The sequence below is a fragment of the Eleutherodactylus coqui genome, chromosome 5, assembly GCF_035609145.1.
Source record: "Eleutherodactylus coqui strain aEleCoq1 chromosome 5, aEleCoq1.hap1, whole genome shotgun sequence".
Taxonomy (NCBI): domain Eukaryota; kingdom Metazoa; phylum Chordata; class Amphibia; order Anura; family Eleutherodactylidae; genus Eleutherodactylus; species Eleutherodactylus coqui.
The window spans coordinates 267,638,405-267,664,183 of record NC_089841.1 but is presented as its reverse complement, the minus strand read 5'-3'; the positions used below and the strand labels follow the sequence as shown (position 1 = coordinate 267,664,183).

The 25,779-nt window shown below is 47.0% G+C and overlaps 1 protein-coding gene across 3 annotated transcripts in view; it reads right to left on the bottom strand.

Moving 5' to 3' along the window:
- PALM (paralemmin) overlaps window positions 1-25,779 on the bottom strand; it is a 98,697-nt gene that overhangs the window by 6,216 nt on the left and 66,702 nt on the right. For all 3 annotated transcript variants that reach the window (XM_066604638.1, XM_066604640.1, XM_066604639.1), the window contains exons 3-5: window positions 17,908-17,988; window positions 16,626-16,756; window positions 8,730-8,835 (exon numbers count right to left, since the gene is read on the bottom strand). In XM_066604638.1, coding sequence (XP_066460735.1) covers window positions 8,730-8,835; window positions 16,626-16,756; window positions 17,908-17,988 — 318 coding nt within the window. The remainder of the gene's footprint in view (window positions 1-8,729; window positions 8,836-16,625; window positions 16,757-17,907; window positions 17,989-25,779) is intronic.

The window sequence follows — 25,779 nt, the reverse complement described above, 5'->3', positions numbered from 1 at the left end:
TTTGTATTGGATTTAATATATTATATTTGATGTTATTGGGGGGGGGGGGTTCTAATCTGTTTTTATTAAGTCACTCTAGGGCAGACCTGGGCAAAGCACGGCCCGCGGGCCACATCCGGCCCGCTGAATAGCTCGGACCGGCCCGCAAAGAGTGTCCTGGTGACTCACCAATGAGTCCGGTGTCAGCAACGGGAAGCAGCGAAACTATGCACTCCGAAGCCTTGTCCATTTTGTTCACTTCTGTGCTGTGCTAATAGTTATTCAGGCCTTACTTATTCAAGCACCTCTACCAATGACGTATGCCTGAATAACTTTATTAAACAGCACATAAGTTAACAAAATGGACAAGGCTTCGGAGTTTGTAGTTTCACTGCTTCCCGATGCTGAGTAAGTGATGCCACTGTAACTTCTGAGTGCCAGGATGCTCGTTGCGGACCTTGGGGAGTGCCAGGACAATCGTTCCACGCTCGTCATTGGTAAGTGTCAGGACTTTTCCCTTTGCATTGTAATTAGAATAATAATACTAATAATATTCACTTTTTAATCTCTCTTCTTGGGGCAGCTCTCTGTGCCCTCTCCTAGGAGCATACTACTGTGTATTAAAAAAATCTATTTTCCGAGGTTAGCTGTTAACCCTTAAATATGGCGGCTAACATTAAAAAAAGAAAAATTGATGCAGAATGCCGAGTTTTTAACAAAGAATGGACTTCTAAATATCTATTTACTGAAACCAAAGGTAAAGCTGTGTGTTTAGTTTGTGGAGAGCAGATAGCTGTATTTAAAGATTACAATTTGCATCGCCATTATGAGACTAAACACGGAGAGAAATACAAGAACTTGACGGAGGCAGAGCGGGCACGGGTATCTGAAGATTTGCTAGCAAAACTGCAAAGTCAGCAAGGATTTTTTAAAAAGCTTCACTCATCCAGGGATGCAGCCGTAAAGACCTGCTTTGTAGTATCCTACAAAATTGCAAGAAACAGTAAGCCATTCTCTGATGGGGAGTTTGTCAAAGAATGTTTGGTGGACTCTGCAGCGCTAATTTGTCCTGAGAAAAAAGAAGCATTCGCAAAAGATAGTTAATTTCATCAGGGCAAGAGCACTAAATCACAGACAATTTGTTGCACTGTTGGAGGAGCCGTATTACAGCGCCATTCATTTTCAATGGCGGCCGTATTCTGGCCGCAAATCGGGCGGCTGGAATACGGCCCCATTAAGGCAATGTGCATGGAGCCTTCGTATGTTGGTCTGGCCCTCTAAAACCATTCCAATTTCTCATGTGGCCCCATGGGAAAATTAATTGCCCACCCCTGCTCTAGGGTCAGCTATAATATGAAGAGTCTGCTATGGAAGCTGGGAAGCCTGGCGACAGAGAATGATTGGCCAAGAAGATAACGGCAGTGACCTATCAGGAGAGAGCGTCTCTGTGAGGCAGGGGCCTAGCAACAGGCTGTGATTGGTGGAGGTTTGAGCGGGAAAGAAGAGAGGAGATATCACTAAGTCAAGCTGCAGAATCCGGTCACAGTTTTCCTCACAGCATTCAAGGTTGCCAGCTGTGTGATGGAGGACTTGCTGAGGCTGCAGGGGGTGAGGAGTGGCTGAGACGTTGCCTGGAAGTTCCTGCTGCAGGTGTGTCTGCCTTACCTGCCAGCCTGGAGGATATCTCCCTTTTAGCCTCTGAGCCAAGTGAGCCGGAGGATGACGGAGGTATCGGGTCAGCGGTCATTTTGCCCCGGAGGGACTCCACCAGAAGTGCTGCAGCATCGTCCAGTGCGAGGAAGAGGTCGTCTGGAAGGATGTTGGCGTCGGAGCGGCTGACTGGATGCCCGCCGGAAGCTTTAGTACCAGGGGTTGTGAAGAGGCAGACCCGCGCTAGGAGTAAGCGCACACGGAAGAGCAGCAGGCGCTATTCTCCATCAGTTTCCCCACAGCGTCACAAGCCTGCGGAGGACAGTTCGAGGAGGACACCGTTGGGCTCCACAGCAGCTGAAGGGCCAGCCATCCAGATGACAGCAGCGGCGAGCTCCAGCGGTGGTGGGACTTCTGGAGGGCAGTGTTTTCGCTGCCCTCTGGCAACGAAGGTTTATGGCAGCCATTGCTGGCATCTGCTAATATGCTACCATCATTAGATAGTGTTTTGCTGACCCTGAAAGGGTTATTACAGGCTGGTTCTTCAGGGATGCAGCAGTCAGTGGAGTTAAATAGAGGGTTAACTGTGCAGGATGAGTCCCCAGCAGTGTCATGGACAGCAGCGGTCCCATTGATTGTCATGGACAGCAGCGGTCCCATTGATTGTCATGGATAGCTGCACCAGCGGTCCCACTGATGGTTAACAAGGCCGGTGTGAGCTCACAGTGTTATAAAGAAGCTCTGCCCTGTGAGCTGTCCCCCGCTGGGGTTTCACCTGCCAATAGCCACTAAGGAGAAAATCTTAAAATCTTTTGAAAAACAAAATCTTTTGTTTACATACGATGAAGTGCAGACATAAGATAGTCTGCACTTCAGAGTATGAGAGGATTTTATTTCACTGCGCCTTTTTAGTGGCTTATTTTGGAGCTCTGAGATGTGGTGAATTTGTGTCCCAATCCAAGGTAACTTGCTCACCGTTATCGGTGTCTGACGTGTTTAATCAGGGCAATCACGTGAAATTATTTTTAAAACATACAAAGACTGATAGGTTAGGCGGAGGGATATGGATTCAGCTGTTTCAGAATCCCTCTGCTAACCTGTGCCCGGTCAGAGCTTTACAAAGGTATTCGAGGATTCGTCCGCAGAAGATGGGATCGTTCTTTTGCCATGTGGACGGATCTTCGCTGTCACGATTTCAATTTGTAAGTGTGCTAAAGAAATGTGTTACGAAGGCAGGTTGCAATGGGGTTAAAGTGACGTCGCACTCATTTAGAATTGGCGCTGCCACAGAGGCAGCTAGGTTGGGTTTCAGCAAAGAGCATATTAAGAGTATCGGTAGATGGGGATCAAATCGATTTCAATTATATGTTCGGCCCAATAATGTTGCCTTGTAATGTTCTTTGTTTTTTGTTTTAGGTTCTCAAAGAGAGATAGTTTGGATTGTAGGACACTCTTTTATATTCTGGGCCCATCAGAGGGCGGTAAGCCGCTGCTACTCAAGGGATTTGGGTTTGGATACATCTTCTCATGAGATCTATTGGTGTGGAATCAGGGGCATGTCTTGGTCCTCCTTGACATCGTTGCTGCTCGAGAAGCAGGCAGTGCTGCCGATGCCGAACATTTTGATTATTCATTTAGGAGGAAATGATGTTGGAAGGCTGAAGACATACGACCTGATTCTTGAGATCAGAAAGGAGCTGTGGAAAACGAAGTCTATGTTCCCTGGGACCAGAATAGTGTTATCAGAAATAACACCCCGGAAAATTTGGTCGTTCCCCAAGTTTTTGTTTATGGAAAAAGATTAGAAGACGGTTGAATAGATCTCCAGAGAGATGGATGTCAACCGTTGGGGGTTTCTCATTTCGTCATAGAGAATTAGAAGGGTTCGTTCCTGGGTTTTACAGGGCGGACCAGGTACATCTATCTGATATTGCTCTTGACATTCTTAACATGAATTTGCAAAATATGATTGAAATGGCTGCGGCGGTTGTGGGGGGGGGGGCATGTCATAGGATGAGCATGGCCGGGTGGGATGTCGCCCGCCTCCTGCGGGTGGACAGAAAGGCTATTAAAAGGACTTTGGTGCTGTAGACTGGAGTATGCAAGACTAAGTCTACAGGTTATATTATATTTGATTTTATTATATTTGGTCGACTTGAGGTGGACGGACTGAGTCTACATTTTATATATTTTATGATATTTAATATGTTTTAACCCAGTTTAAGGCCTCATGTCCACGGGGAAAATCGGGCCCGCTACGGATTCTACATGTAGAATCTGCAGCGGGTCCCTCCTGACCCGCGGACATGAGCGCTGAAAATACAAATAAATGAGAATAAACTTACCTCCGATCCGCTCCGTTTCTTCTCTTCGCTGCGGCGTCATCTTCTCTCGTCGCGGCCGGATCTTCATTCTTCGGCTCGGCGGATGTGCACGATGACGTCGGTGACGTGCCCCGCGCATGCGCCGGGCCGAAGCAAAATGATCCGGCCGCGGCTGAGAGAGGATGGCGCGGCGCCGAAGAGAAAAACCGTAGCGGGTAAGTAAAATGTGATTTTTGTGTCCCGCGGATCCGGACGGCTTCCATAGGCTTCAATAGAAGCCCGCGGGAGCCGTCCCCGCGGGAGACCCGCATGAAAATGGAGCATGGTCCGGATTTTTTCATGCTCCATTTTTTTTTAAATCACTTTTATTGACGATCCGCGGGTATTTATCTACCCGCGGGTGGTCAATGCATCCCTATGGGGTGCGGATCCGCGCGCGGGAGAAGAGTTAAAATCCGCTGCGGATTTTAATTCTTCTTTTCCCCGTGGACATGAGCCCTAAATAAATGCCGCGGCCTTTTAATCCAGATTCAGATTTTGTGTATGTTGTTTTCTTGGTAAGATAAAAGATATTTGTAGCCTAAGATTCCATGGAAACATCAATTCTGAATTTCTGTGAACTTCATGCAGCATAAACGACACACGATACATTCCTGGCTGAGCCCCGCGATACCAAATGTACTCATTTTTTAATCACTATTGCACAATAACCCCCTTTTTTGCCTTGTGACATCCAATGAGCCATCGCTTTTTGTTTTTCGCTGGCCGGGCCTCTGAGGGCTTGTTTTATGTGTGGCGAGCTGTAGTTTTTATCAGCACCATTCTTGGGTACATACACCTTTTTTGATTACTTTTGTAGTGTTTTTTGGGTGGCAAAGTGAACAAAATAAGCATTTTGCCTCCGTTCTTTAGGTTTTTATAGTTTCAGTAAGTTCCATTTATTTTACAGGTCGCTGTGGATACAATTATACCGATATGTGGGGTTTAAAAAATAATTTTTATACGGGGCAAAATGTGCAAAAAAGGGGTTTTTAGTGTGTTTTTTTTTTGTTACACTATTTTAATTTTTTCCCCATTTTTTTATGTCACTGAAGGGGATTTGAGCCATAAAAGCTCTGATTGCTATGATAATAGCACGCAGTGCACAGTCCGCTGGTTACACGCAGTGGAGTACAATGTATAGGCCGCTGGTTACACACAGTGCAGTGCAATGTACACGCCGCCGGTTACACGCAGAGGAGTACAATGTACTGGCCGCTGGTTACACATAGTGTAGTGCAATGTACAGGCCGCTGGTTACACGCAGTGGAGTACAATGTGCACGCCGCTGGTTACACGCAGTGCACTGCAATGTACAGGCTGCTGGTTACACGCAGTGGCGTACAATGTATAGGCCGCTAGTTACACACAGTGCAGTGCAATGTACAGGCCGCTGGTTACATGCAATGCAGTGCAGTGTAGTGCAATGTACAGGCCGTTGGTTATACGCAGTGCAGTGCAATGTACACGCCGCTGGTTACACACAGTGTAGTACAATGTACAGGCCGTTGGTTACACGCAGTGCAGTGCAATATACACGCCGCCGGTTACACGGAGTGCAGTACAATGTATAGGCAGCTGGTTACACGCAGTGCAATGTACAGGCTGCTGGTTACACGCAGTGGAGTACAATGTATAGGCCGCTGGTTACACACAGTGCAGTGCAATGTACAGGCTGCTGGTTACACGCAGTGGAGTACAATGTATAGGCCGCTGGTTACACACAGTGCAGTGCAATGTACACGCCGCCGGTTACACGCAGAGGAGTACAATATAGAGGCCGCTGGTTACGCATAGTGCAGTGCAATGTACAGGCCGCTGGTTACACGCAGTGGAGTACAATGTATAGGCCGCTGGTTACATACAGTGCAGTGCAATGTACAGGCAGCTGGTTACACGCAGTGCAGTGTATAGGCCGCTGGTTACACGCAGTGCAGTGCAATGTACAGGCCGCTGGTTACACGCAGTGCAATGTACACGCCGCTGGTTACACGCAGTGTACTACAATGTACAGGCCGCTGGTTACACGCAGTGTAGTACAATGTACAGGCCGTTGGTTACACGCAGTGCAGTGCAATGTACACGCCGCCGGTTATACGCAGTGTAGTACAATGTATAGGCCGCTGGTTACACGCAGTGCACTGCAATGTAGAGGCTGCTGGTTACACGCAGTGGAGTGCAATGTACAGGCCGCTGGTTACACACAGTGCAGTGCAATGTACAGGCCGCTGGTTACACGCAGTGCACTGCAATGTACAGGCTGCTGGTTACACGCAGTGGAGTACAATGTATAGGCCGCTGGTTACACACAGTGCAGTGCAATGTACACGCCGCCGGTTACACGCAGAGGAGTACAATATAGAGGCCGCTGGTTACGCATAGTCCAGTGCAATGTACAGGCCGCTGGTTACACGCAGTGGAGTACAATGTATAGGCCGCTGGTTACATACAGTGCAGTGCAATGTACAGGCAGCTGGTTACACGCAGTGCAGTGTATAGGCCGCTGGTTACACGCAGTGCAGTGCAATGTACAGGCCGCTGGTTACACGCAGTGCAATGTACACGCCGCTGGTTACACACAGTGTAGTACAATGTACAGGCCGCTGGTTACACGCAGTGTAGTACAATGTACAGGCCGTTGGTTACACGCAGTGCAGTGCAATGTACACGCCGCCGGTTACACGCAGTGTAGTACAATGTATAGGCCGCTGGTTACACGCAGTGCACTGCAATGTAGAGGCTGCTGGTTACACGCAGTGGAGTGCAATGTACAGGCCGCTGGTTACACACAGTGCAGTGCAATGTACAGGCCGCTGGTTACACGCAGTGCAGTGCAATGTACACGCCGCCGGTTACACGCAGTGCAGTGTATAGGCCGCTGGTTACACGCAGTGCAGTGCAATGTACACGCCGCTGGTTACACGCAGTGCAGTGTATAGGCCGCTGGTTACACGCAGTGCAGTGTATAGGCCGCTGGTTACAAGCAGTGCAGTACAATGTACACGCCGCTGGTTACACGCAGTGCAGTGTATAGGCCATTGGTTACACGCAGTGCAGTGTATAGGCCATTGGTTACACGCAGTGCAGTGTATAGGCCATTGGTTACACGCAGTGTAGTGTATAGGCCATTGGTTACACGCAGTGCAGTGTATAGGCCGCTGGCCGCCAGCTCTGCTGTTGTGGTTTCCCCATTTGACAGTTTCTTCTCATAGCCATGACTTCTTAGTTTTGTTGAATCCCCTTCTGAGTTCTTGTTTTTAGGGGACAAGATGTATTTTTAGTGGCGTCACTTAAGATGCCAAATAATACACTGAAAGCTGCAATAAAAGGAAACCCTTGATTCCGTCATTCTTTCTTGAGTTCCGCCTTCACATCATTAACTGTGTGGTGAGCCTCCCTCCGTGGGGCGCTACAATTAGGGTGATACTACATCTTCTATCACTATATAGATCCGGCCATTCAGTACAACCCCAACGGAACAATCGGGAGAGTGCGGGAGCCATTTTCCTTGAGACCGTGTGACGGAACCTTTTGGGGATCACTGGCTACTAATTTGCGCCCTGAAGCAAGTCCCCCCCTAGATGTTCACTGACGGACGAGGATCCTCCATCCTGGAAGACTTCTGTCTGGAATTATTTTCCAACATGTTGTTTTTATTCATCACACAGCCGTTTATATTCTTGGATCGGTAACTCCAGCGGCGGCCGGCGAAGCTTCCAGATCATGACGTAAACTGCTCCCTTATGCATCATACGGACAACTGCACCAGATTGTATAGTGTGAATTGGTAATAGGTTACACACCCAGAATGCACCTCTGTGTGCCTCATGGATTAAGACATGCGGCATTCTGAGAGAATACGGAGGCATCTTGTTATGAGACACAGAGTGCCTGCAGGACTGTCATTCGCACTCTTTAAGCGGTGGTACAGAGTTAGAAAAAATGGCTGCTCTCGGCCAGAAACAGCGCCACACTTGTGCACAGGTATTGTCTGGTATTACAGCTCGTTTCCACTAAAATGAATGAAGGTGAACTGAAATGCCACACACAACCTGTAGGCAGCCATGTTTTTCTAATCCTTACAACCCCTTTATGGGCTTTCAGTCATCCGCTGATTTACAGGTTAGGAAGAGATATCACCCAGAGAGGCTAACAAAATTGGGATTATTTACCCTGGAAAAAAGACGGCTAAGGGGTGACCAAATAACCATGTATAAGTACATGAGGGGACAATACAAGGATCTCTCCCATGATCTGTTTATACCCAGGACTGCGATGGTAACAAGAGTGCATCCGCTACGTCTAGAAGAAAGCAGGTTTCATCACCAACACAGAAGGGGGTTCTTTACTGTAAGAGCAGTGAGACTGTGGAACTCTCTGCCTGAGGACGTGGTGATGGCAAAATCCATAGAGGAGTTTAAGAGGGACTAGATGTCTTTCTAGAGAGCTATGATATTACAGGATATAGACATCAGGTGACCAGCGGGTTGTTGATCCGGGTCTTACATTTAGGTAGGAACTATCAAAGGTTGATCCAGCGATTATTCTGCCATTATGGAGTCGGGAAGGAATTTTTCCGCCAAAGGGTCTATTTGGCTTCTGCCTCTTGGGGTTTTTGCCTTCCTCTGGATCAAAAAGGAGGTTGAAACAAGCTGAACTGGATGGACATTGTCTTCATTCACCCTAACATACTATGTTACTATCACACGTAAAAACTAATGCCAACATGAATCTCACCTTGTCTGTTCTGGCCAATTCTTGGTTCTCCGGCTCTGATGCTAAGCTCTCTTTGGTGGACGTGCTAGACATGCCAGTCTCCAGTAACTCAATTTCACTTTCTAGCCTGTGGAATGGGGGAAAAGGAATTTTTAATTCTGCAAAGTACTACGAAAAGTCTTGTAACGTACTAATATGTCCATCCCTGTAGGAGCTCTACAGAAAGTCTATGGAATACCTACACCACTCACTGGTAGCAGCCGAGCAGACAGAGTGCTCAGCTGAGTGCTTCTGCCCGCTCAGTGTAGTGATCCGAGAGTCTCAGCATGCGGATCTCCACCAAACAATACTATTAGTAAGTTAAGTTAAACATTAAAGGGGTTGTCCCGCGCCGAAACGGGTTTTTTTTTTTTCAACCCCCCCCCCCACCGTTCGGCGCGAGACAAACCCGATGCAGGGGTTAAAAAAGAAAACCGGACAGTGCTTACCTGAATCCCCGCGCTCCGGTGACTTCTTACTTACCTGCTGAAGATGGCCGCCGGGATCTTCACCCTCAGTGGACCGCAGGGCTTCTGTGCGGTCCATTGCCGATTCCAGCCTCCTGATTGGCTGGAATCGGCACGTGACGGGGCGGAGCTACAAGGAGCCGCTCTCCGGCACGAGCGGCCCCATTCAGAAAAGAAGACCGGACTGCGCAAGCGCGTCTAATCTGTCGATTAGACGCTGAAAATTAGACGGCTCCATGGAAACGAGGACGCCAGCAACGGAGCAGGTAAGTGAATAACTTCTGTATGGCTCATAATTAATGCACAATGTACATTACAAAGTGCATTAATATGGCCATACAGAAGTGTATACCCCACTTGCTTTCGCGGGACAACCCCTTTAAGGCGTAAAATGAATTGGAAGGTAAATTAAACTAGGTTGCTGCCTGACTGTCCTCCAGCTGCCGGTGTTGGAGATTTCACCTTCAAGCTGACTGTACAGATAACCAGCGATTGCTCTAAGGTGCCACTGATGCCACCACATAACACTGGACTCAACCCATATCATGAGATAGATATATATATAGCCGTTTGGTTACAGAATGTGAAAAGATATTCTCAGGATGACTATTACAGTACGTTGATGGGAAGTTGTAGAATATGTAAAAGTGCCTGTTGGGTGGGAGTACCGAGCGGCAGAATATTACGCCACAACACACAACATGTCGCGGTAACATCAGAACTTACTGAAAACTTCTAAATGGTACATGAAAAATAAAGCAAAAGCTCATGGCATTCATGGCGGTAAACACAGAAATGAGCTCTTCTAAGGTCCTGCTTCCTTATGTTGTGAGCCGCGCGTCCCGGCGGCGGCGGACTGCAGGTTACGGCTGCCTCTCTGGATTTGTCATCCATACTTCAAACAACCTATTTTGGATAAACTGTATTATAGATGAACATTGCCTATAGCCACCGAATGCTACAGACTTGGCCTCCTACTTAAACTGGATTGGGTTCCCCAACTTCCCGAGAGCAGATGCCAGGGATAAACGATCGAGCATGCTGGATTTCAACAAGTCTAATCCTCTGTGTTGACTTACATCTCTCCCCTCATTGAGAACACATTCACGTTCGCCGGAGCCTAAGTCAACAGTGTGTGTGTATGGGGAGGACGACTGGTCTTGCAACCAATGCATGTATATGGGGAGGACGACTGGTCTTGCAACCAATGCATGTATATGGGGAGGACGACTGGTCTTGCAACAAGTGCGTGTATATGGGGAGGACGACTGGTCTTCCTTCGAGTGCGTGTGTATGGGGAGGACGACTGGTCTTCTAACGATTGCGTGTATATGGGGAGGATGACTGGTCTTCCTTCGAGTGTGTGTATATGGGGAGGACGACTGGTCTTGCAACGAGTGTGTGTGTATGGGGAGGGCGACTGGTCTTCCAACGAGTGTGTGTATATGGGGAGGACGACTGGTCTTCCTACGAGTGCGTGTGTATGGGGAGGGCGACTGGTCTTCCAACGAGTGTGTGTATATGGGGAGGACGACTGGTCTTCCTACGAGTGTGTGTGTATGGGGAGGGCGACTGGTCTTCCTACGAGTGTGTGTGTATGGGGAGGGCGACTGGTCTTCCTACGAGTGTGTGTATATGGGGAGGACGACTGGTCTTCCTACGAGTGCGTGTGTATGGGGAGGGCGACTGGTCTTCCTACGAGTGTGTGTGTATGGGGAGGGCGACTGGTCTTCCAACGAGTGTGTGTATATGGGGAGGACGACTGGTCTTGCAACGAGTGCACGTATATGGAGAGGATGACTGGTCTTCCTACGAGTGCGTGTATATGGGGAGGATGACTGGTCTTCTAACGATTGCGTGTATATGGGGAGGATGACTGGTCTTCCTTCGAGTGCGTGTGTATGGGGAGGACGACTGGTCTTCTAACGATTGCGTGTATATGGGGAGGATGACTGGTCTTCTAACGATTGCGTGTATATGGGGAGGATGACTGGTCTTCTAACGATTGCGTGTATATGGGGAGGATGACTGGTCTGCCTTCGAGTGCGTGTGTATGGGGAGGACGACTGGTCTTCTAACGATTGCGTGTATATGGGGAGGATGAATGGTCTTCTAACGATTGCGTGTATATGGGGAGGATGACTGGTCTTCCTTCAAGTGTGTGTGTATGGGGAGGACGACTCGTCTTCCAACGAGTGTGTGTATATGGGGAGGACGACTGGTCTTGCAACGAGTGCACGTATATGGGGAGGACGACTGGTCTTCCAACGAGTGTGTGTGTATGGGGAGGGCAACTGGTCTTCTAACGAATGCGTGTGTATGGGGAGGACGACTGGTCTTGCAACAAGTGCACGTATATGGAGAGGATGACTGGTCTTCCTACGAGTGCGTGTATATGGGGAGGATGACTGGTCTTCTAACGATTGCGTGTATATGGGGAGGATGACTGGTCTTCCTTCGAGTGCGTGTGTATGGGGAGGACGACTGGTCTTCTAACGATTGCGTGTATATGGGGAGGATGACTGGTCTTCTAACGATTGCGTGTATATGGGGAGGATGACTGGTCTTCTAACGATTGCGTGTATATGGGGAGGATGACTGGTCTGCCTTCGAGTGCGTGTGTATGGGGAGGACGACTGGTCTTCTAACGATTGCGTGTATATGGGGAGGATGAATGGTCTTCTAACGATTGCGTGTATATGGGGAGGATGACTGGTCTTCCTTCAAGTGTGTGTGTATGGGGAGGACGACTCGTCTTCCAACGAGTGTGTGTATATGGGGAGGACGACTGGTCTTGCAACGAGTGCACGTATATGGGGAGGACGACTGGTCTTCCAACGAGTGTGTGTGTATGGGGAGGGCAACTGGTCTTCTAACGAATGCGTGTGTATGGGGAGGATGACTGGTCTTCCAACGAGAGCTTGAGCATTTAGTAACAGCGAAGGCTAAATTCACATCTGCGCTCGGGACTCAGTTACGGGAGCAGGAAAACTGAATCCCCGGAAAGAACGGATTGGTCCCATAACACAACCAAAGCGTGCTGACCGGACCCCACTGACTGTAATGGGGTCCGTCCGGTTCCTGCATGTATGACTTTTATTTGTCGGGCATCTCATGTCTCTGATGCCGATGTGGACAGGGCTAGCTCAGATATGCGGCCGCCTTTAGCTTCTGTTTTAGTTGCATTCCATTATATGAGCCGTTTCTTAGGGCACCTTCACATGGCGGATTACACAGAGAATAAAAGATTGATGTCATTTCCCAATTTTGCATGCAGAAAAAAATAAAACATGTTCTATTTTTCTGCAAATTTGTACACTAACGGTCCCTATAGGGGCCTATGGAGGGCGCTAATGAGAGCTCAATGTGCAACATGCTGCGCAATTCAGCGGGGAAAAAATACTTCTGTAACTTACTATGTTAAATGGGGATTAAAATCTGGCTATGTGTGTCTACTGCGCAAAAAGAACACAATCTGCGGGAGCAAAAAGGACAGTAAATTATGCTGATATGCGTACAAATAAAAATTTGTTCGTGGCGCAAATCTGTTGTGCTGAGTTGCACAAAATAAACTGCATGGGCCGGAGTAATGCCGTCCTTAAAGCTACACGGTTACCTCAGAAAAAGGTCAGCTCCCCTCATCTTGCAAATGAAAGTTGCTTAGAGGAGCGCGCAGGGAAGCTCCAGCGGACCCTCGGAGATCGTAGAGTGATCCAGAAACAAAAAAACATCCCAGCACTTTATTAATAAATTCATGGCAGTTTAACCCCCTAATGACACGGCCTATTTTGGCGTTGAGGACCAAGCGATTTTTTGGTATTTTTCCATCTCCATTTTTCAAAAGCCATAACTTTTTTATTTTTCCGTGGACGCGGCCGTATAAGGGCTTGTTTTTTGCGTGGCGATCTGTAGTTTTTATCGGTGCCACTTTTGCGTACATAGACAATATCGTAAAATTTTTTAATTTTTTTTTTATGATAACATGGAGAGAAAACGCATCAATTCTGCCATAGATTTCTTTTTCTTTTTTTTACAGCATTATTCATGCAGCATAAATGACACACTATATTTTTTCTGCGGGTCGGTACGGTAACAACGATACCAAAATTGTTAAATTTTTTTTAGGTTTTTACACTTTTTTGCAATAAAACCCCCCTTTTTTTGGAAATCTTTTTTTTTTCTCTATAGCTGCATTCAAAGTCCTGTAACTTTTTTATTTTTCTATGTACGGAGCTCTTTAGGGGCTTATTTTTTGTGAGACGAGCTGTAGTTTTTATTGGTACTATTTTGGGGAATGTACGGCTTTTTTGATCACTTTTATTGCATTTTTTGTGAGGCAAAATGCTAAAAATTAGCATTTTGCCTCTGTTTTTTAGCGTTTTTTGTTTACGCTTTTTGTCGTACAAAATAAAAAGCGTGTTCAACTTTTTGTACACGTCGTTACGGACGCGTCAATACCAAATATGTGGGGTTTTAATTTTTTTCCCATTTTTTTATGCTAATATTAGAAAAAGCATAAAAAAGGGTTGTTTTTATATTTTTTTTTACATTTTTCTTTTTTTTACGTTTTTCTTTTTTTTACACTATTCGAGTCCCTCTGAGGGACTTGCAGCACTATGCCTATGATCGCTGTCATAAGGCATGGCAGAGCTACTGCTCTGCCATGCCTTATCGCTTGTACAGCGATTATAGGCACAGGCAATACAGGACGCCAGTGTCTGGCGTCCTGTTGCCATGGTGACAGGCCGGGCTCTCGCGATGACATCGCGATAGCCGGCCGGAGACACAGAGGGAGCGCGATCCCTCTGTGAACTCTTTCCCTGCCGCGATCTACTTAGATCGCGGCAGGGAAGGGGTTAACAGCGGGGGGGGGGGGGGGGGGGGGCATCTCCGGCTCCCGCTGCGGGATATCGCGGGATCATATGTGATCCCGCGCTATCCCCAGGACGTACCGGTACGTCCTGTTGCGGGAAGGGGTTAAGGAAGTGCTGGGACTTTCTCTATTTCTAGATAATCTGTGACCTCCGTGTGGCGCTATAACTGGGTAGGATTTATCATTCGCACAAGCCAACAATGCCCGCGCCGCTCCTGCAGCCAGTTTATACAGCAGATACATTGCTGGCTCGCTGAATCCTTCACATTTACTGCATGAAATGAACGATAAGCAAAGGAATCATTGTTCATCGCCCGATTGCTGGCTGCGTTTACGCTGAATGGTTATCTTACAGATTTGAAGGATCCAGCAATAATCCTCCCGTGTAAAGCACTGGTCATGTAATCCTCCCGTGTAAAGCACTGGTCATGTAATCCTCCCGTGTAAAGCACTGGTCCTGTTAGTGGAGGTGACGGATATTTTATCCCCTTGCTGAAGACCGCTCGTTGTATAGAAACCTGGCTCTGTGCTGGCGGCCGCTCCTGTACAAGTCTATGAAAGAGCGCAGAACAGCAATCTGAGAAGAGTCACATTTCCCTGCGGTGTGCGGATTCCAGCGGCGGACACTGCGGGAACCAGGGAGTATAAAACCATCACCCTGTCACCTCCTTAATAGCAGTAACTTAGTTTATGGTGCAGTAGGGAGGTGACTGGATCCCTTTAAAAGTATTCTTAAAGGAGATGTCTCGAGGAAGCAGTGACATTTTTTTTTTGCCCAGTCCCCCCCATTAAGTACACATTACTAAGCCCCCCTGTAAATGACTTTTCTAGCTGGTTCGTACTTACCGTTCCAGCGTTTCAGCAACTTATAAAAGTTTCCCCAAGATGGCCGCCGGCTCTTTTCCCGTCGCTCGCTGCAGCCCGACGTGCGCGCTCCCGAGACGCTACCAGCTGTGTCTCCATGGCAACCAGACGCCCCGCAGCCGCCGACCGGACCGACCGCAGCCGCCGACCAGTCACCCACCGCCAGGCAGCAGGTAATCGGCGCTAGCCCCCGGCTCCCCAGCGCTACGCTCCCGGCTCCCCAGCGCTGGGCTCCGGGGCCTTCACCTGTCAGTGAACATCACCCCCGACCCATCACTTACCTGGGCGGCTTCTCGGGACAGCTGGACACCTGGGCAGCTTCTCGGGACGGCAGCTCCAGTTTCTGCACCTTCCTCTAACAGAGGATGGTACAGAATGGCCGCTCCAGCGCGCTCCCGAGCAGTGACAGCTCGTCTGCGCATGCGCAGAAGAGCTGTAGCGGGGAGCACACTGAAGCGGCTCGTGCTGAAAGGAGAAGACCAGACTGCGCAAGCGCGTCTAAAAAAGCAAGCTGCCAGCGAATTTAGACGGCCTCCATGGAGACGAGGACGCCAGCAACGGAGCGGGTAAGTGAATAACTTCTGTATGGCTCATAATTAATGCACGATGTATATTACAAAGTGCATTAATATGGCCATACAGAAGTGTATAACCCCACTTGATTTCGCGAGACCACCCCTTTAAAGGGGTTGTCTCACAAAAAGACAACTTTTCCCAGTCATTTGGACGTTCACCAATCCTGAAACTCTGAGTGTCCCACAATGAAGGCAGTGGCCATCACTCTGCCACTCCACTCATTTCGGTAAGAACCCTGGAGATAACCAAGTGCTCAGACTCAGCGATCTTCAGATGTCCCACTGAAATGAGTGGAGTGATACTGCGCATGTGTGACAGAGAGTGCCTTCACTATGGGATGCTCTAGACCCCTCTTTTGGGATTATGGGGGTCCCCGCAGTCGGGCCCCCATCAATCAACAAGTTCTTCTCTATCCTTTCGGTAGGGGATAACTGGGACAACCCTTTGAAGAAACTCTCTGTTGGATATTTCTAACCCTTCTGAGGGGTCAAGATTCACTTAGAGTTTACTCTTTGGTTTAATTTTGTTGTCAAATTTTAATCAAGTCACAATTCCCTAATATAATATATAAGTATAAGGTGTATATATCTGTATTGTGATAACCTGTGGGTACTCGCTATTCGGATCACTTTTCAGCAGCAATGGGCACCATGTGCAGAAAGGCTCCCGAGACTCGGATCACTAGCAATTCTGGAACCTGTCAGCATTTATTTTATATACAGCAGTCATTTGTGAAACATATCACGACCAAGGGTTCACAACCCACGGGGTCTCCATCACCATTCCCCACGGATGGTGTCTAGAGAGCATCCTCCTTTGTCAGACTAGTGACGGGCCCTGTCAGGTCTACATGGAACTCCGGCTCCAAGTGCCTGATGGCTGCTGCAGCCTCTCTCTGTGACTGGCAGCCAACTTTCCCCTGAGTGTGGCAGGAACTGATCTTTTAATGTTGTTTTACAATATATTTATTGTAGGAATGCAGTACACAGAATGGCCTGTAGGGGGTTGTAGACAGGAATTCTGCTAACAGAAAGAAGAGAGAACATCTGTGATTGTGGCAGGAAGTAACATAAAAGTATCAGTGGCCAATCCACATACCTCTGAATACTTTCTTCAAGTTCCCGGGTTTTCTGCTCATCTTCCAGCATCTGTTTCTTTGTTGCTTCATCTTCCTCGGGAGTGGAAGCCGGAGCCCCTTCAAGAAGCCAACGCTCCCGGAGAGCTTTAGACTGCAAATAATAATATTCATTAGGCACTTCTCATCTCTGCCGTAATAGAAAGCAATAGTTATTAGTATTGTTCTCTGTGTATCAAACCGACCCCACAGATCCACATTGTGATGATATATGTAATGGTGTCTGCGCTCTGAGGATATGCAGAATATACAAAGCAATAGAGTGGTAATGCAGTAACAGGTATGGAGCCTATCAGATGACAGGACTCACCACCTATGGTCCCCGTTAGCCTTCAGTAATCCTCGCAGGTACATCATTCCATCAGATGTAACCACACAGGGAGAGCAGCAGTGGAAAATGTCTGGGGTCAGCCTTGAAAAAGGGGTCTCCATAACCCCGAAACGCGTTGCCTAGACATCTAGTCATAATTTTAACTTGGATTAAAACGACTGGATAAAGTTTCTTATGACCTCCTGCGTGACCCCTTGTTGGCTGACCTGGTGGGGGGGAATTGGTTACCTCCAAGTCCCCTCTGTGAAGTAAGTCTATGTCTTTTCCATACCTTCAGGTACTTTAGTAGCGCAGGGATCTTTTTCTATATCACTTTGTGATGATGTTGCGTTAGGACTTCATTCCTTCCTTTGTCGCTCCCCCTTGCTTTGAACTACAACTTTACTTTTTTTGTTTCAGTACTTTTTTATTAGTTTTGAAAGAACATAAGAAAAGTTTATAAGACTCCGTTACAGAGATACTTCACATATAAGACAGGAGGAGCCGGGAGGATGGTAACTGACATCAACAATCAAAGGGACTGCTTTTATAGCCAACGAAGGCCTCATTCACACGGGTGATTTAATGCGGCTAATTAACCGCACTAAAATGTCGGCCAAAAATGGCGACCAGGTGAAGCACTGGATCCAATGCATTCATTGGCATGGACGTGAAAAAAAACCAACGTCAAACCGAAAACCGATGCCGGTTTTTAAAGCTGCGTCAAAAGATAGGTCTTGACCTTAGATACACTGGAAGCTCACATGAACTCCTATGGGAGCTGAAAAAAGGGAAGGGAGTTTAGCTACGGTCGAACGTATAAATGCATCCGCTCGTTTGAAGGAGGCCCAAGTCAGAAGGGAAGAACAAGACAAACACTGGGAATCTAGTAGAATAGCACCAGGACCCTCTGATGTCCGGATGAGGAGACTCACCTTAAGGTGCTGCAGCTGTCTTCTGTCATCTTCTAGTTGGCGCCTCTTGTTCTCAATCTCTACTTGACGCCGTCTCTTTTCCTGAGAAGAAAATGTACAAACTATGAATAGAAATGTCCTCCCGTTCCATCACGGCCAGCGGCCTACCATGCAACACGGCGACAACCGCATCCCTCCATCAGTAACTAGAGCCCGCGGCGTGCTGGCGCTCCCAGAACAGCCCGCCGCAGCTTTACGCTCCTCTACACCTTTCTAAAACGCATTGCTTTAGGGCGGCTTCAGACGAGCGTATGCGCAAATATGATTGCCTCAGCACAAAGTATTTGCGCAGTGAGCGAGGTTGATTTGCCTGTGTACCAGCACATTGTACGGGTTTTTTTTTGCTCAGGACCTGTCCATGTGCGCACGAGCCGCCCCCTCCCCCCTCCATTTAGCCTAATGAGGTCCAGATGCGTTTGACGTTTCATGCGAATTGCGCATTTGTGCATCTCCCATAGACTTCTATGCGGCCTTCAAGTGCGCAAATACACATAAAAATAGAGCAGGTGCTACTTTTTTGCACACGACCGAAACGCACGCAAAAAATTGTTAATGAGAACAAGCCCATTGGCATCCATGGGTTCTAGTCTCTGCATAATGATGTGCTAGTTCCCCGCGCACGCTGCGCAACGCAAATATGTCCGTGTGAAGCTGCCTTTAGGCCCGGTTCTCATTAGGAGCAAATAAACAAAAATGGCAAGAGCTCTAGATGGTCCCATTATGGAGGACACCAAGGTTCCATGAGTTTCCATCAGTGCTAGAAGGTCGGTTTGTCTTCATCTGCCAAGTTTCCATCAGGATCTGTTCTTCTTAACATACAAGTGGCGGCGGCGCATTTCTGTCCCGTTAAACAATGAGATTTGTAAGGGTCATTTTTTTTTTTAACAATGCAAGTGTAAGACAACAGGACGCGGCAGGACAGACATCCTTCAGCCCCGCGCGGCTTGGTTCCAGGCGGTTCAAAGCTGCATGGAGAGTGTCATACAGCCAGCAAACGGACGATCGCCCAGACGGGATGCATCGCCATCCGCTCCTCAGCTGACAGCAGGACATGGATTGTACAGAGCGGCTATACTACGAGGACCTGAGAGACAAAGTACGGACATGGCAGAAACTTGTATTTATGCACTGCTCAACCCATTATATACCCCACAGAGACGGCGGAAGATTAGGCGGTTCCGGAAGATATGTTTGCCGTTCCTCCGGAGGTGGGACTGTTCCTCTGCAGACACCCTGGAGACAGCCTGATTAACGCTGCTTTTACACTGAGCGAGTCTCGTGCCAATGAGTGAAACCGAAGATAATCGTTTGGTCTAAACACGAAGCAACGACTCAACGATGAGCGAGAATCATTCGCTTTCCGTTCACGTTATGCCGGCATATAAACCATCGTCGGCTCATTCGCTTCTCGTTCAGTGTAAACAGCGATCGCGCAGTCATTCATGGTCACTAATACAGGGAACGAAACCCATTAACCCCTTCATGACATGGCCTATTTTGGGCTTAAGGACGCAACAATTTTTGGCGGATTTTCTTCTCCGTTTATCAAAAGCCATAACTTTTTTATTTTTCCGTCGACGCGGCCGTATGAGGGCTTGTTTTTTGCGTGGCGAACTGTAGTTTTTATCGGTGCCACTTTTGGGTACATAGACTATATTGTAAAATTTTTTTTTTTTTTTTTAATGATAGCAGGGAGAGAAAACGCATCAATTCTGCCATAGATTTTTTTATTTTTTTTTTACACCGTTAATGATGCAGCATAAATGACACAATCCATTTTTTCTGCAGACCGGTACGGTTACAACGATACCAAAATGCTAACTTTTTTTTAGGTTTTCCCACTTTTCTGCAATAAAAACCCTTTTTTTTGGAAATCTTTTTTCTATTCTAAATTGCTGCATTCAAAGTCCTGTAACTTTTTTATTTTTTGATGTACGGAGCTCTATGAGGGCTTATTTTTTGCGAGACGAGCTGTAGATTTTATTGGCGTACATACGGCTTTTTTGATCACTTTTATTGCGTTTTTAGTGAGGCAAAATGTTAAAAATGAGCATTTTGCCTCAGTTTTTTAGCTTTTTTTTAAGCGTTTTTTTCCGTGCACAGTCAAAAGCATGTGCAACTTATTGTACGCATCGTTACGGACGCGACAATACCAAATATGTGGGGTTTAATTTTTTTTTTACCTTTTTTTATGCTAATCTGAGAAAAAGCATAAAAAATGTTTTTTTTACTCTTTTTTTTTACATTTTTTTTAATTCATTTTTTAAATCTTTCTTTTTTTTACACCGTTTGTGTCCCTCTGAGGGACTTTAACCACTGCCCTGATGATCGCTGTCATAAGGCATGGCAGAGCTACTGCTCTCCCATGCCTTATCGCTCATACAGCGATCTCAGGCATAGGCAATACAGGACGCCAGTGTCTGGCGTCCTGTTGCCATGGTGACAGGCCGGGCTCTCGCGATGACATCGCGAGTTCCGGCCGGAGACACAGAGGGAGCCGCGCTCCCGCTGTGAACTCTTTCCCTGCCGCGATCTACTTAGATCGCGGCAGGGAAGGGGTTAACAGTGGCGGGCGCATCTCCGATGTCCCCCCGCTGTTGCAGCGAGACGCCGGCTGTGACTGACAGCCGGCTCCCGCTGCGGGATAGCCCTGGATCATATGTGATCCCGCGCTATCTCCAGGACGTAAGTTTACGCCCTGTTGCGGGAAGTACCAGGCTGCCAGGACGTAAACTTACGCCCTGCAGCGGGAAGGGGTTAAATGCATCAATGGGTTCTTTATTTTGCGCATGTATATTTTATGTGTGCAAAAACGCACGCACATACGGTCGTCAAAAGAATCACTCATTGTCACTTGCAGCAAAGCAGGAGAGAGAACAGTAGAGAACAACGGCGAGAAAGCCGCCATCTAATTCCCATGTCCGTCACGTAAATATGCTGTGTGTTTATGCGGCCAATAATTGCTCACTCCCACATATCTCACCGGCTCTGGCGTGGTTTGTGTGCGCAAATACACATATAAAAGAGAAGTCAGATTGACCCACTGATGGGCCGCACAGATACACAGTGAATACGGAGCTTTCCTGCATATTTGCGCCCGCCTACTCACTTCATTGGCTTAGTGCAGTGCGTAATATGCACCAAAATAGGCCAAGCTGCGCAATTGTTCAAGTCGCTTGCAACAATACACGGATGTGACTGGAACCCACTGAAATCAATGCTGGGGTCCACAGAACGGCATCCATGGTAAGAGGATGGATTTCAGGGGCTTCTAGAGTTTGTCAAATTAGTTTTTGAGTGGCAAAGGGTCTGTTGAGGATATTTGGAATGGCCGGACCTCCTTTCAGTCTGTGCCAGTATAGCCTAGAAGGTGGGACCCCAGTAACACGGAGAGTTTTCAGGATGTGTTCCGGGACTGGAAGTGCTCCACATAGATAGAACAATTTGGGAAGACATGTCATTTTTAGGGTATTCACTCCTCCTATCCATAGTATTTGGTAGTGAATCCAATTTTTTAGGTGTCGCCTAAATTTGTGGAGGAGAGGCCACAAATGTGTGTGACATGGGCGATTCAACGGATGTTGTCCGGGGCCTGACGACCTGGAACAAATGCCGCCTGATCCCTTCCACTCATCAAGGGGAGAGCAGTATTTAAGCGTGCACCTTAAATCTTGGTGAGGAGTTTCATGTCCACATTGATGAGAGAAATATCTAAATGGGTCTGTGTCCAGTTTAGGAATCACAGAGATGACTGCCAATAGGGAGGATTGTCCCACTGGGTGTCCCTTCACATGGCATGAAAGTAGTTAGCAAGGTGAACACTCAGAATTGGAAAAAATATATTACTGTGAAGCCGCCAGAACCCGGGCATTTATTAGTTAGAAGTCTAGGGTGATCTTTGAGGACAACTCTTCTAGAAAGCTTTGTTTAACCCCTTAACAACCACCCATACTTCTTTTAACAGCGGCCATTTATTCTGCTGCACTGTCTTTTGACTGTATGAGAAGTCTGGCGCAGGTCTCTCATGCTGGGGGAATTGGGCATTCGGATGACAGCCTGACACCTGCGCTAACAGCTGGGACCCAAGAAACCACAGCTCCCTGCTGTTTAACCCTTTACACACCACGGTCAGTGTAACCACGACATGGAAAAGGCTTACAAAAGAAGGGGGCTCCCTCGTACATCCAATGGACCCCCGCAATGTAAACGCGGGATCTTGATGGGTTGTTATGGCACCCTGCGTCTTGAATATATGCTTTGGGTCTGCAGGCTTCAGTGGCCTATGAGACTCTGAGCTTCATAGGTTTTCTAATGCAATACTATATTGAATTGTAGAAGTGTATTAGATGAATGATAAAAGATAAGTGATAATCAAGTCCCCCAGTGGGGCAAAAATAAAAAGTTGAAGTATTTAAAAAAAAAAAAAAAAAAATAGCAAAACCCCACCTTCCCCCTTTACTATGTGAAAAAAAAAAATCACACAAGTGATATCGTTATTACCCAGAAAAAGAAGCTAGCACATTATTTTACCCATAAAAAAATACAAAAAACATGGCAAAAATAGCAAGTTTAGCCTATTTCGCCTTGAAAAAAAATATGGGATAGAAAATGATCAAAAGCTTGCATTGGGCGAAAAATGGTACGATTAAAAAGTATAGCTCATCCGCAGATAAAAAAAAACCCTTACACAGCACCGCTGACCAAAAAAGAAAAATGTTAGAGGTCTTACAGCGATAAATAAAAAATAAATTGTTTAAAAATGCGTGAAAACATTGCAGAAAAAAAAAAAAACTATATCAAAATTGTACTGACATAATCGCACGGCCGGCAGAATTACTTCAACATATTATTTCTGCCACACGGTGAACGCCATTACAGATCAAAAATAAGGCCGGAAAGGGAGATTTTGCTAATTTTGCCTCTAGAATAAATCAAAATGTTAAAAATGTTGGATAAACGAAGATTAGAATTCATCCCGCAGGAAACAATTGACATTATTTATTTTGAAGACGGGACATTAAAATAAAATCAAAAAAACAAATAGCAGAATTTTTTTCCCTCAATCCCCCTAAAAAAATGTAATAAGTTATATACAGTACATTATATGTGCCCAAAAATGCCATTAAAATACAACTTGTCCCGCAAAAACGAGCATCCGGCTATGTCGACAGAAAAAATGTAAAAGCTATGGCTCCAGGACTGCGACGATGAAGAGTACTGAGGAATTAGTTGGTCAAGAAGGTGCAAACAGGCTCCGCCACTAAAGGGTTAATGTGGGGACTGTTATGTGTTAAAAAAAATGAAGTTAAAGGGGTTGTCCCGCGCCGAAACGTTTTTTTTTTTTTTTAATAGCCCCCCCGTTCGGCGCGAGACAAACCCGATGCAGGGGTTAAAAAAAAAAAAAACGGACAGTGCTTACCTGAATCCCCGCGCTCCGGTGACTTCTTACTTACCTGCTGAAGATGGCCGCCGGGATCTTCTCCCTCGGTGGACCGCAGGTCTTCTGTGCGGTCCATTGCCGATTCCAGCCTCCTGATTGGCTTGAATCGGCACGTGACGGGGCGGAGCTACGAGGAGCCGCTCTCCGGCACGAGCGGCCCCATTCAGAAAACAAGAAGACCGGACTGCGCAAGCGCGTCTAATCCGGCGATTATACGCTGAAAATTAGACGGCACCATGGAGACGAGGACGCTAGCAACGGAACAGGTAAGTGAATAACTTCTGTATGGCTCATAATTAATGCACGATGTACATTACAAAGTGCATTAATATGGCCATACAGAAGTGTATAGACCCACTTGCTGCCGCGGGACAACCCCTTTGATTGGGGGGGGGGGGCTGGAAGGTTCATTGTTTAACATATGGTAAGGTTGGTGGGACCTTCTGATTTTGCAGTGGTGTCATTGAGGCAGAACTAATTCAGCTCTAGTCCAAGGGAGTCTTTGAAGATTGCCTGCCGGCTGGAGGGGGGTGAGGGTTCCAACTGCCGTGGTAGCCTTCCCCTCTCAGCGAGCTATTATCTGGATGAGGAAGCCTCAGAACACCACTTTGTGTGCTGTCAATAGGGAGATATGGGAAGTGACTGAAGGGCAGTCTTTAGTGGTTGAAGGACCAAGAATCTATCAAATGGTAGTGAGATAGAAGTGATTGATTGGAAGGTATTGGTCAGCGAATGTTGGGGTAGTGGGAGAGGAGTTGGTTTGGACCTAAGACACAACTGGAGTCACAACAGAAGATAACAGTAAGATTAAGGCAGCGGTGATAGCATAAGAGGTGCGGTATAAAACATAATCTTGATTCCCCCGCAGTCCACATACAACGTTTCGACTCCAGGGAGTCTTTTTCCAGTATAAAACAATTAGGCCTCATGTCCACTGGAATAAGCCAAAAAAGAAACATGGGCTCACCTCACCAGCAGCACCCTCCAATGTAGCTGGTGTAACGGGATCTCTGTCCTCAAGCAGCCGACGGCAGACGGCTAAATTCCATATAAAGAAAAATAGAAGTGGAGAGGAGCTGCTACCGTTAAAAATTTTTTATTTTTTACAGCTCACAGGTCCACGCTGAACACGTTTCGGCTACAGTAAATGTCCACGGGGACAGATCCGCAGCGGATCACCCGCACGAGTGATCCGCGCCCCATAGGGATGCATTGGACACCCGCAGGTAACTAAATACCTGCGGATGTCATTTTCCCTTGAGGCACGGATTGCTTGTGCGGGAAAACACCCGCAGCATGCTCCATTTTAGTGCGGGTCTCCCGCAGGCTTCTATTGAAGCCTATGGAAGCCATCCGGATTAGTGGCACACCCACAGCTGAATTCCTGCTCTTCGGCGCCGGAGCGGGGTAGAGCAGGAGTTAAAAAAAAAAAAAAAAAAGAGTGCACGGCGCATGCGCGTGGCACGCTACTGGCGTGCCTAGCACATCCGCTGGGCCGAAGAGGGAAGATCCGGTCACGACGGAGGGCAGATCTGCACCGTCCGGACAGGTAAGTAATTCTTCTTTTTAGGCCTCATGTCCGCGGGAAAGGAAGTACCCGCTGCGGGATTCTGCATGAAGAATCATAGCCTCGTATGGGTCATTGGGACATTTGAAACGTGCCACCAGAATCACAGGCATGCGGTACGGTCAGCAAGGCATATCAGGATTTAGTTTGTCGAGTTGTTTATCTGATTAACGTCTCCACCAATATTAGAGAAAGACAGATGGGTTGTACTTTTGTACGGAGTTGTTGTACCATTTCCGACCACTAGATGGCGATAAGGCTTGCATGATATCCAGTTGTTATTATTTGACTTTCTCTAGTGGAATAATAGGGCACAAGCCTCCTATACGTTATCGAATAGTTCAGATATTCAAGTATTTTTTCCTTCACCCGGCAAAAAGGTGAAAGTATAACCCATTAGTAATGGCCCCATTGCCTTCTTATGTCCTGGCTAATTGGGCTTTAACCCCCTAAGGACCAGGCACTTTTTAGGGACTTTACCCATGTGGTGGTTTTACTGCCCTATTTTTTCCTTTAGCCATCAAAATTATTTTTGCTGCTTTTTTTCCAGTGACACATAGGGCGATTTTTTAAAATATCTTTTTTCCAGTTTTTTAGTTTTATTGGCGGTAAAAGGCTAAAAGAAATGATTTTTTTAAGATCAATTCTAGTTATTTTCTTTAATTAGTACATTTATGCTAAAATAAAGTATGGGAACAGGTTCCTCATTTTGTTTCGGACACTATGATATATAATATGTATGGTTTGGGATTATAGCTTATAGTGTCGGCTTTGGGTTATTCTCTTTCTTATGTATATATTGTTGTTTTATTCTGTCATTTTGTTT